General features: G+C 38.3%; 1 protein-coding gene across 1 annotated transcript in view; it reads left to right on the forward strand.

Moving 5' to 3' along the window:
- Window positions 1-13504, forward strand: part of DBX2 (developing brain homeobox 2) — a 40564-nt gene that overhangs the window by 8712 nt on the left and 18348 nt on the right. Inside the window, exon 2 of the mRNA XM_055396551.1 lies at window positions 8583-8678. Within this exon, the coding sequence (XP_055252526.1) occupies window positions 8583-8678 (96 nt within the window). The remainder of the gene's footprint in view (window positions 1-8582; window positions 8679-13504) is intronic.

Raw genomic sequence — 13504 nt, forward strand, 5'->3', positions numbered from 1 at the left:
CAACTGTGATTTCAGGGTACCCCAGCTTGATGAGAAGCCAGACTCCAGACACTTGGTGTTGTGATAGCGGAGAAGGTGCTAGTGAGAGTGTCCAAACAACTGGTCGTTACCTCGTGCCACAACATATGACCACAGTAGGATCCTTCCATATGCTGCTGCTGCTGCTAAGTCACTTCAGTCGTGTCCGACTCTGTGTGACCCCATAGACAGAAGCCCACCAGGCTCCCCCGTCCCTGGGATTCTCCAGGCAAGAACACTGGAGTGGGTTGCCATTTCCTTCTCCAATGTGTGAAAGTGGAAAGTGAAAGTGAAGTCGCTCAGTCGTGTCCAACCCTTAGCGACCCCATGGACTGCAGCCTACCAGGCTCCTCCATCCATGGGATTTTCTAGGCAAGAGTACTGGAGTGGCTTGCCATTGCCTTCTCCGATCCTTCCATATAGTCCCTTATTATTCTACCACAGCTCATCCACCATAGTTAGGTGAATTTTTTTTTTTAACTTGCTCTGATCATATCATCAAGTTACTTAGGAAAACATTAATTATTCCTATTTGACTATCAGATCAAATAAAAATATTCAGTTTGTCCTTTAAGACCTTCATTCTATCAACTGCATTTAGCTCCTCCAACCATATTCCTTTTTTCAGTTATTCCTAAATATATACATATATATATATCTTCTTTCTCATATTCTTTCCCATTGTAGACTGTTATAAAACATTGAGTATATTTCCCAGTGAAGGTCCTTGTGGGTTATCTGTTTTGTGTTTAGCAGTATGTATCTGTTAATCCCAAGAGCCTAATTTATTCTTCCCTACTGCTATCCCCTTTGGTAACCATAAATTTCTTTTCTATGTCTGTGAGACTATTTCTGTTTTGTAAATAACTTTGTATTATTTTTTTAGATTGTACTTTTAAGTGATATTACATAATATTTGTCTTTGTCTGACGTATTTCACTTAGTATGATAATCTCTAGGTCCATCCATGTTGCTGCAGATGGTATTATTTCATTCTTTTTAATGGCTGAGTAATATTCCTCTGTGTGTGTGTGTGTGTGTGTGTGTGTGTGTGTGTGTAGCAGCTGACTCTAGTATTGTTGCCTGGAAAAGTCCATGGACAAAGAAGTCTGGCAGGCTACAGTCCATAGGGCTGCTCAGAGTTGGGCACAACTGAAGCAACTTAGCACAATACACACACACACATACACGTATCTTATTTATCCATTCATCTGTCAGTGGACATTTAGGTTGCTTTCATGTCTTGGATTTAGTAAATCGTGCTCAAATGATTGTTGGGGTGTCTAACCACATTCTTAATGCTCACACCTTTGACCTTGGTCTTAACCTGCCCTGTGTGTCACCATTATCCTTGCTGTCTTTCATTTTTTTCATGCCACCTTTCTTCCCTGGAATGCCTTATTTCTCTTCTTATGCCATTCAGATACTTTCCCAGTCAAGTTTCCAGATCAAGATGCTTTTCCTGCTTAAAGCCTTCTTGAGAGAGGTTTCCTGAAAATACTCTTTTCTTTTTACTTGCTAGTATGTTTTAATGCAGGTCTGAACCATGATGCTTCTTTTTATTTGTTGTCTTAGAATCGATCCCAAATTATGTAATAATGGTAGGAATAAAGGCTAACATTTATTGAGTGCCTGCTGTGTGTCAGGCATTGTTTTGTGTTCTATTCAGTGGTCTCATCCTGACTATACATTGTAATCACGTGTGCAACTTTTGAAAAAATATTAATAATATGTTGGGGGACCCACTCTTACTAGCCTGATTTAACCCAATTCCTGTGGGGTCCGGGCTCTCTATCTTTGAAAAACACTCTAGATCATTCTCATGTGTATTCAGGGTTGGGAAACAGTGGTTAGGGGAAGACATGGTACTATTTTTTTTAAGATCTCACGGCCATGGGAAATGTCTTAGATTTTATAGCACAAAATTTAATTTGGAGTTTGGAAATATTTGTATTTCATTTATTTGATCAGCAGATTCAAATCTGTAAGTTATGGAACATTTAAAAATAGAAATTCTTTCAGGGAGGGAAGATATCCTGTTGTAATCTTTGTCATCCCAGCACACAGTGCATTATGTGGCACTTGATAGACATGCAGTAAATATTATTTGCATGGAATTAAAAGGACAGAATCAAACAAGTAGACACTGCATTTGATTTATTTTCTCATGAACTATACCAGACTGTTAAGACCTTTGCTTTCTGTCTCTGAAACACTCAAAGCAAAAAAAAAAAAAAAAGTGGACTTCTGTCATTTTTTGATGACAGAAGGTAAAGGATGACTTAACTTGCTTTGTCTTGTGATAGAAGGCATATTTGCATGTGGATCACATAAATGAATTACTTCCAGCTTGTGTGATAAAATGAATCATACCTTATTCAATAAGTGATATTTCTTAGGTTTTATAACTCATGACAGATAGTTGTCATTCTTTAGGGATTTTTTTGGGGGGTCCACTTAAGATAGTCTGTTCAATTGTGTCATATATAAAGTCAGGAGTTTAGATTTCTTTATTCCCAGTGCCCATATACCCAGTAATTGAAGGAGGTCATTAAAATCATCCTTTTGAAATTATTTAATTCCCTGTTATTCTTTCCCAGAGGTATGTTTTGATCCTTTGGTTGCCTTTGTAAGACATCTTGGAACCTTTTCTCTTTTTTCTTCGTCCTTCTTCAAATGTGCTGCCCAGTCGGCATAGCATCACAGTGGCTCCTAAAATTTATTTGAAGATTTTGTGGTCTTTAAGATTCTTCCTTTGAAATGTCAGCCTGCATCAGTTAGTACCACAATTTGCTGTGACAATAAAAAATGTGGTTTCACCCTATTTAGATACACTCTGTTCTTCTCCATTGGTAAAGAAAGTGAAAATAATAATAATAAAAAAAAAACAATGAAATGTTTTGCTTGCTTTCTAGACCACAGAATTTTGAAAATGATTTCTCTGTAACTAGGCTTGTAACCCAGAGAAGGCAATGGCAACCCACTCCAGTACTCTTGCCTGGAAAATCCCATGGGCGAAAGAGCCTGGTAGGCTGCAGTCCATGGGGTCATGAAGAGTCGGACACGACTGAGCAACTTCACTTTCACTTTTCACTTTTATGCATTGGAGAAGGAAATGGCAACCCACTCCAGTGTTCTTGCCTGGAGAATCCCAGGGACAGGGGAACCTGGCAGGCTGCCATCTATGGGGTCGCACAGAGTTGGACATGACTGAAGCGACTTAGCAGCAGCAGCAGCAGCAGCAGGCTTGTAACTATCCTTGACTGTGGGGTGCTTTTGTCACAGAACCATCTGGTTAGGCTTAAAAAAAAGTCAGACCAGTTCACCATTAAGTTGGCTTTAAGTTCCCATCTTAATTAAACATTCAAAATAATTAATAGTTTGATTCTGTGTTTTCAGATAAGTCAGAACATGTGATTAAAAACTGAAAAGTTCACAAAGTTTTCTCTGAATAAGCAAGTTTAGTCATTTGGATTCAGACAGTTTTGTTCTAGAAATTTTAAATCATTTGTTTGTAACTTGAAACAGATTCACGCAGAACCCGGAAGGCAGATTTGTTGGCAGAATACAAACTTTGGAGTATCCTGAAATGGTGTGCTCAGAGAACCTAGCATCTTGCTGCAGGACCTGACAGCATGCATTACCCAACCCCCGCCCCACAGGAAAGCTGTTGGTTTTTCTCTTCTGGAAAGCTGGGGAGATATGGAAATGTCTGCCTCTTACTAAGTAACTGCCAGTATGTGTGCCTGACGTCCTTCTCTCTCATGGCTAAGAACTATTAATACATATTATGCTAAAATACCTGTGTTTCCCTTGTCTGCTGAAAACAGTCATCATCACATTCCGGATGCATGCCCATTTGAGGATGAATATTAATAAATGAAATAGCTAGTGTTAACTTCATAGCCAGTCTAGTGCATATGTATAGTAGGCATTCCTGTCGTGTATATTGTTTGGTAAGCCTAAAACAAACTGTTCCTAACATGACAAATGATAAGGTGACTGCATCTAGATTGCACTGATGGGCTTTGAAATGCATATCATGGTCTTGAAATTGCCTTGTTTTCTGCCCTTTTCAGAGTATCTCCAAAGTAGTTCTTAAATGGTTTGCTAAAGTTTTAATGTATCTGTTAACTTGTCACTTTGTTTTTATCATACTTGAGTTTTCATTTTTTATTCACTGCTTGAAAAAGTATGTGATTGACAAACATTAAAATGTAGTATATATCTTCAATGCATTGCATTGTTTTATTTATTTTATTTTTTATTTCACCATTCAACATCCTGGCCATCACATGCTCCGTTAGATTAACATTTGACTTATGTCCAAGTAGGAGCACGTAAAAAATGGAGCACTTAATTGAAATTTCACAGCAATTTCCACATAAACCAGCTTAAACAAGATGTACTTATGCATAGAAATTAGGAATCAACTAATCTTCCGTGTAAATACATGTGTGTCAATTAGGTGATTTTAAATGGTGAGAAAATACTATACGATGGAACTTTAAGCCTGGTCATGTCACATGTAGTTCTTTAGCCACTATAGAGTTGCTACTGTGCAGCTGTCATTTTGATTACAGATTTACTGTATTAAGATAGAATAGTACGGAGTAATATAAAAAGCTGTTCAATTAAACTTTTTCTGATTAAATTTAACACTAAGAGCCTATATCTCAGAACCTCATTTATCACAATTGAATTTAATTGAACACTTGTCTCAAATGAACCATACTTTTTTTTTGTTTTTATTTGTTTATTTTTTTCCAATCCTTATGTCTTTTTTAAAATTTATTTATTTTAATTGGAGTCTAATTACTTTACAATATTGTGGTGTTTTTTGCCATATATTCACATGAATCAGTCATGCGTGTACATGTGTTCCCCCATCCTGGCCCTCCCTCCCACCTCCCTCCCCATCCCATCCCTCAGGGTCATCCCAGTGCACCAGCCCTGAGCACCCTGTCTCATGCATTGAACCTGGACAAGTGATCTATTTCACATGTGATAATATACATGTTTCAATGCTATTCTCTCAAATCATTGCACCTTGCCTTCTCCCACAGAGTCCAAAAGTCTGTTCTTTACATCTGTGTCTCTTTTGCTATCTTGCATATAGGGTCATCATTACCATCTTTCTAAAATTCCATATATATGCGTTAATATACTGTATTGGTGTTTTTCTTTCTGACTTACTTTGCTTTGCATAATAGGCTCCAGTTTCATCCACCTCATTAGAACTGATTCAAATGCATTCTTTTCAGTAGCTGAATAATATTCCATTGTGTATATGTATCAAATGAACCATACTTTAAAAAAATTCTTTGTTTTCATTTTTAGGGCTGTAGGATTAAACTGAGAAACATTTTGGCTAGAATAGTAAAATTTGTAATTTGTACCTATCCTGCATTGTTATATTGATATCAATAGTATCACCATAGCATACTTATTTTCTACACTAGATATTAAGCAAAAAAAATTTTGTGTGTGTGTTTCCAACTATTATGATGGATGCTTACATGCACATTTGTAAATGCACATATGAAAAGGCTCATGGCTGAGCCTGTTCCTTTTACCTGAATTTACAAAATGCCAAGCAGCACAATAGCTATAACTTAAAATAACTATGAGGTACTTAGTTTGGAGGTGAAGTAAGTTAACAGAAATACTTGAGAATAAGCATGAGACAACTTTTATTATATATATTAATATCCACTTTTCAAAGTGCTTCATATATTCATCAGTTCAGTTCAGTTCAGTTCAGTCGCTCAGTCGTGCCTGACTCTTTGCGACCCCATGAACCACAGCACGCCAGGCCTCCCTGTCCATCACCAGCTCCCGCAGTTCACTCAGACTCATGTCCATCGAGTCGGTGATGCCATCCAGCCATCTCATTCTCTGTCGTCCCCTTCTCCTCCTGCCCCCAATCCCTCCCAGCATCAGAGTCTAATTCTTAACTCGGGCCTAAACAATTCCATATTATTATAATATTGTTGCTGTTTAGTTGCTAACTGGTGTCCAACTCTTTTGCAACTTCATGGACTCAAGCCCACCAGGCTCCTTTGTCCATGGAATTTTCCAGGTAAGAATACTAGAGTGGGGTGCCATTTCCTTCTCCAGGGAATTTTCCTAACCCAGGGATCAAACCCACCTCTGCAATGGCAGGCAGATTATTCTTTACCACTGAACCACCTGGGAAGCCCTCTTATAAGATATTAAGTTCAAATAAAGTGATTTATCATTTCTGTCATGGCTTTTAAATCGGCATTAGAACAACTTATGATAATGATGACAATTTAAAAAAAGTTTTATAGAACTTACTGAATACCAAAACGGATCTCTTTTTCATACTTTGGTTAGTTGCCATGTTTTCAAAGTAGCACTGACATTTTATTACTTAAAAATTCAGGTATTAAAAAACTAAAACCATTGACACTGACAGCTTTTCATCATATTGTGACCCCATGGACTATAACCCACCTGGCCTCTCGGTCTGTGGAATTCTCTAGGTAAGAATACTGGACTGGATAAGCCATTTTCTTCTCTAGGGGATCTTCCCGACCCAGGGATTGATCCTGGGTCTCCCATATTACAGGCAGATTCTTTACCATCTGAACCACCAGGGAAGCCATATCATAGAAAAGACCCTCCATTATGGTTAATTTGCAATTTTACAGCATTAAGGACCATGAGACCTTAAAATTATTTTATGTACTTATATATTTATTTTGATATGTCCTTCAAAGATCTTGGTAAAATAAATGAATGCTTATCAATTGGTTAAAACATGAGTCTGAAATTACTCTGTTCTTGAAAAAAGCATGTATTTGCAGCAAAATTATATACACTGTGTATGATTAAGAAGTGAAAAAAGTTTCCATTGAAAATAAAGGGAGAATAGTACAAATATTTATTTTCAAGTCATCCTCTAGATTTAAAAGTTATCTGTTACAAAAGATACTATGTTTCAGAGTTGCATCAGGCGAACAGGGAAAAGATTAATTCCTGATTTCCTGTTTCTTAGTTTTAAGATTATTCATTCATCAAAAATCTGTTGATTATTTAGAATGTGTCAGACATTCTGATGGTTATGTGATGGTAAAAGCAAGTTGCCCACCTAAGGAAATCTCACCTGTGTTTATACTATATTAAACTCTACTGTATGAAAGGACATATTGTATTTAAGGCACTACACTTAACCAAAGCTTGGCATATAGTGAGTGAAAGTGAAGTCGCTCAGTCGTGTCCGACTCTTTGCGACCCCATGGACTGTAGCCTACCAGTCTCCTCCATCCATGGAGTTTTCCAGGCAAGAGTACTGGAGTGGGCTGCCATTTCCTTCTTCATGGGATCTTTCCAAACCAGGGATCGAACCCGGGTCTCCTGCATTGCAAGCAGACGCTTTACCATCTGAACCACCTAGGCATATAATAAGTGCTCAGTACAGGAGAGCTACTAATGTTCTGTGACATCCTTTATAGCCATTTTTCATCTGCTGAGGAACAGAGTTTAAGATTTCTTTATTTACAAGAGTAATGATAACTATTCTGTATATATGTATTGAAAGTGTTCTGAATAGCATAGTTTAATAAAGTGAGCACAGCAGAATTATATGGCAACTCCCTATACTATAAACACACATGCTTTCAGGTTGACTAGATAGCACTTGAGATTGAATGTTGTTACTATTCTCAAATACGCATGTAAAAGTGATCAGAAAAACCACTGTTGTCATTGAATTACTCAGTAAATTAACTGTTTTCAACTTTGGAATCTAGCTGTCTATATATTTCAAAGCACCTTCTGAAAATAAAAAGTGGAGTAATATGATCTCTTTAAAAACTAAACTGAAGCGTGTAACATACAAATTGTTTCTTGGTAAGAATTGTATCTAGAACCATGCTGCTCAATGTGTTAGCCCTTAGACATACGAGTCTATTTAAACTTTAAAAAACTGAAATGAAAAATTCAGCTATGCAGACATACTGGCCACATTTCAAGTGCTCAGTGGCATATATGACAAGTAGATACATATTGGGCAAGCAGAGAGAGGACATGTCCATCATCACAGAGAGTTCTCCTGGACAGTGTTGCTCTAGGCAATTTTAAATAAAGCGATATTTACTATTTATAACCACACAGAAAATGAACAATTAAGTTTGGTTTTGATAATTTGAGCGTTTATACCATAACTTCCAAACCACGATTAAGTTATTCAGCAAGCTCTGACAGATGAAGACTACTTTATTTACTTTTAAATTTTATGTATTTATTTTGAAGGATCATTGTTTTTCAGTTTTGTATTGGTTTCTACCACACATCAGCATGAATTAGCCCTGGTTTACCCATATCCCCTCCCTCTTGAAAGTACTTCCCACCTCCCTTCCCATCCCACCCCCTAGGTTGTTAAGACTACTTTAAAATGACTTTAATTCCAGTAAAAATTGTAGCTAACTAAATGCTCCGAAGATGTAGGGCTTTACCCCATGACTTTAGGAAAACTGGGATTTTGAATATTGTCTAAAGGAAATGGCTAATCAATGTGATCAATGCTTTCTCTGCAGCGCCTTCCAAGCCTTTTTTTCTGAGCGCCCCGCCATTCTACTCGGCGTGCTGTGGTGGGTCCTGTCGGCGCCCCGCATCCCCCACTGCTTTTGCAAGTAAGTTTTTATGCTTCATCAGCAATGCCTCAGTTACTCTGTAAACCAAAGCAGCAGGATTTAATGTGCTCTGGAAAACTAATTGGTAATGCAATGACAAGGAGCTAATTCCTCAGCTAAAAATCACAGCGTTCCTATTCACGAGGTTTCCAGAGATTTATCAGACCTCAGCACACTGTGCGATTGTGAGCGGTTTCTAACAGCATTGAAACCCAGGGCTGACACATCAAGGAAAGCGACTTGTTTTCCATTTGATATAAAAGATCTCAGAGGGACCCATTTGGCTCTTGCTGAAACATGTAGCGATGCTCATTTAAAGAAGAAAAAAGAAGGAAAGCTAAGAGATTGTGTAAAATTTCCATTCGGTTTAAAATGTGACACAGAAAGTCACTAGGTGTCCCTGGAAAATAATCCAAAATTGCCAAGATTGTAAAAGGAGATAAATACCATCTCTTATGATCTTGAAGAAAACCAACCAGGGCTGTAGGAAGTATTTTCAAGAGAACTTTTCTTCAAACATTACATCATTTTAATAGTGTCCGAGATAGAGGGAGAATGACAACCTTTGAAACTTGAAGAGCACACACACATTCACATGCACAAAGGAAAAAAAAAATGTCTAAGTGAAAATAAAAAGAAATAACATTCACAATGATCTTGAGATTTTTTTGGTCAACCAAGAATCTGTAGGCAGGAGGACTCAAGTTGGTGATAAAGAAGTCCAGCAGAGGGGTACGTGGATTTCTGCTGCCGAAGAGAAAACATTGATTCAGGTTAACAGCTCTGTCAGGTGAAAAGTGGGCTAGGAGTAGAGTCAGGCTGAAGTCCAGAGCTGTATCATGGTTGAATTCAGATCTCTGTTGCCTCTCTGCATGTGTTTTATGAATGTTTTAGGAGAGCAGTTGCTCAACAGAATGATTCCTGACAAGTGAGGCAGCAAATGCTGGCCGTTTAATGAGCTGCAGGCTTCTGAGCATCTCTTTAGGGGGCTGATACTTTCCCACAGGGCACTTTACATGGCCGAGACCCGGCCACAATGGGTGACAGACCCGTGACCAATCGCCACTGTCACTTGACTCATCCACACGCGACCTCACCACGATTTTTCACTGTGCAGATGAATTTTCGGAACCATTTCACAGGGAGAAGGCTCGGGCAAGGGTCAGTTGCCCTTTTGTATGGTCATAAAGTGAGGCTCTGTGTGGCAGTCTTTTCTCCTGTCTCACATTCCAAGTGAATTTCTGGACACCATTTAAAGCACTTGGCTGAAAAATAAAGCAGTGAATGAAGCTGACTTTTATAGACTCATTCCAGCTCATCTTCCCATATAACCCTGTCCACCTGAAAGGGGATTTAGTGGATGAGCTGAGTGTATACAGGGCTTGCTGAATACATAGGGCCCATTATCCACTGTGGGGATCGTTTATTAACCAGGACTGATACACTACTATTTTGAAAGTGACCTATTAATTGTCCATTTAACTAGAATGTATTGATTCAAATAGAAAAATAGAAACCATGACTAAACCTTTTACTCGCTCCTTCAAGGTGGTCTCCTATGAGGGTAATTGAAAAATGTTGTACAGATTAAGGAAACATTTATCACCATATATTAGAGTATCGGGAAAGAACGACTGGAGCAGAGAATTACACCCCAAATATCTGATACCGCAGCGTGGTGGCATCTCTATGGAATTAATCTTTAGTGTGGTATCCCAGGGGTGGAGATTGAAAGAGTTCCCATGCCTAGTTTCAGTGATTTCACCTTGATATAATACTGGTCTTCTACTTTAGAAAATCTCTGGCAGTGTAGTTTAGGTAAGAGCAATGGACCAAAACATTCCATGTGACAGGTGGACACTCATGTATGTGTGAGTGTATTCATTTTATAAGTAGGGTTTTAATAAGAGTTTCTAGGCTGTAAAAGTATTCTGGTGCCCAGACCAGTTTAATAAATAAATCCCATAAAAGTGAGTCGAAAGTTATTTCCTAGACAACTGAATCTTCTCGATTGTTTGAAAAAAAAATCATTCTAAGTAAGTCTCTTTATTCTCCATCTGCTTCTCGGCCCTTCCCACTTTGTGCCTTTGGTATGGCTGTTGTAAACTGTGGTGTTTATTCCTGGAAGCTTATAAAGCCCTGTGTTTATCTCTTTTATTTAATAAAACATACAAGTGGAAAATCAACACTGCTCAGACTGACGTTTGTCTCCATTTCTAAGTTGCCATTTTAAAACAAGTTAGAGATGCCACCAGTGTTCTTAATAAAAATGATGGAATCTCATTAGTGATAAATCTGAAGTGAATTTCTTATTTTCTTATGTATAATGTTTATTGTATTTGGAGCAAATAATACTGAAATGGTAGATTTCTGCTGTCAGTAAGAATTTTACATAAATATTCATCATACCTATTCATACTGTTCATAGGGTTCTCAAGGCAAGTATACTGAAGTGGTTTGCCATTCCCTTCTCCAGTGGACCACATTCTGTCAGACCTCTCCACCATGACCCGCCCGTCTTGGGTGGCCCCACACGGCATGGCTTAGTTTCATTGAGTTAGACAAGGCTGTGGTCCGTGTAATCAGATCAACTAGTTTTCTCTGATTATGAATTCAGTGTGTCTGCCCTCTGATGCCCTCTCCCAATACCTACCGTCGTACTTGGGTTTCTCTTACCTTGGTCTTGGGGTATCTCTTCATGGCTGCTCCAGCAAAGCTCAGCCGCTGCTCCTTACCTTGGGCAAGGGGTATCTCCTTATGGCCTGCCCCTCCTGACCTTGAACGTGGAGTAGCTCCTCTTGACCCTCCTGCGTCCGTGCAGCCGCTGCCACTTGGGCGTGAGGCAGCTCCTGTCGGCCACGCTTCTGTGCGTGGTCGATCGAAGGACTGATGCCAAAGCTGAAACTCCAGTACTTTGGCCACCTCATGCGAAGAGTTGACTCACTGGAAAAGACTCTGATGCGGGGAGGGATTGGGGGCAGGAGGAGAAGGGGACGACAGAGAATGAGATGGCTGGATGGCATCACCGACTCGATGGACATGGGTTTGAGTGAACTTTGGGAGTTGGTGATGGACAGGGAGGCCTGGCATGCTGTGATTCATGGGGTCCCAAAGAATCAGACACGACTGAGCAACTGAACTGAACTGAACTGAACTCATGATACCAAGGAACAATTGATAAGGCTTACAACTGCCCAGTAAGGTTTTTATTTAAGGCATTTATTGGCTTTTCTTCTTCTTGTTTTTAATAATAAGAATGATTTTATGCCCAGGAATTTTAAGTTTTTTTTCCATTTGTACAAAAGAAGGAAAATGAACTGTCCAAGTAATTTTGTATTTAGTTTCAGCTTGGACAGCCAAAATTATGGTTTATACTAAAAATTTTAATAAGTAGTAAAATCAGTGACTCTCATCATTGTTTCAAAATATTGATTTCACTATTTCTAAAAGTTTAGGATCAGATCAACAGATCCATAGCAAGAGAAATATCATTTTGAGTCTCTACATGATTCACTTATTTAAAATTGATTTAGTTTTTCTTGTTAACCTGTTAGATTTATGACTGACTTGTTGAAATGTGGAAATAATCATTCATCCAGTGCCCTTCTCACATATAATAAATAGTTTAATTAGCTATTTAAGCACAATCCTTACAGTGGGGGAAAATTATAAGGCAGTGGTATTGTGTTAGGAAGTGTTCTAGTTTCATCTTTTACAAGTGGCTGACCAGTTTTCCCAGCACCACTTGTTAAAGAGACTGTCTTTTCTCCATTTTATATTCTTGCCTCCTTTGTCAAAGATAAGGTGTCCTAGGTGCGTGGATTTATCTCTGGGCTTTCTATTTTGTTCCATTGATCAATATTTCTGTCTTTATGCCAGTACCATACTGTCTTGATGACTGTGGCTTTGTAGTAGAGCCTGAAGTCCGGCAGGTTAATTCCCCCACTTCCATTTTGCTTCCTCAAGATGGCTATTCGAGGTTTTTGTATTTCCATACAAATTGTGAGATTATTTGTTCTAGTTCTGTGAAAAATATCGTTGGTAGCTTGATAGGGATTGCATTGAATGTATAAATTACTTTGGGTAGTATACTCATTTTTACAAGATTTATTCTTCCAATCCACGAACACGGTATATTTCTCCATCTATTAGTGTCCTCTTTGATTACTTTCACGAGTGTTTTATAGTTTTCTGTGTACAAGTCTTTTGTTTCCTTAGGTATATTTATTCCTAAGTATTTAATTCTTTTCGTTGCAACAGTGAATGGAATAGTTTCCTCAATGTCTCTTTCTATTTTCTCATTATTAGTGTATAGGAATGCAAGGGATTTCTGTGTGTTGATTTTATATCCTGCAACTTTACTATATTCATTGATTAGCTCTAGTAGTTTTCTGGTAGAGTCTTTAGGGTTTTCTGTGTAGAGGATCATGTCATCAGCAAACAGTGAAAGTTTTACTTCTTCTTTTCCAATTTGTATTCCTTTTATGTCTTTTTCTGCTCTGATTGCTGTAGCCAAAACTTCCAGAACTATGTTGAATAGTAGTGGTGAGAGTGGGCACCCTTGTCTTGTTCCTGACTTTAGGGGAAATGCTTTCAGTTTTTCACCGTTGAGGATAATGTTTGCTGTGGGTTTGTCATATATCGCTTTTATTATGTTGAGGTATGTCCCTTCTATTCCCACTTTCTGGAGGGTTTTTATCATAAATGGATGTTGAATTTTGTCGAAGGCTTTCTCTGCATCAATTGAGATAATCATATGATTTCTATTTTTCAGTTTGTTAACGTGGTGTATTACATTGATTGATTTGTGGATATTGAAGAATCCT

This window comes from Moschus berezovskii, chromosome 6 (genome assembly GCF_049115385.1).
Source record: "Moschus berezovskii isolate FMDL1 chromosome 6, NW_MosBer_1.0, whole genome shotgun sequence".
Lineage (NCBI taxonomy): Eukaryota > Metazoa > Chordata > Mammalia > Artiodactyla > Moschidae > Moschus > Moschus berezovskii.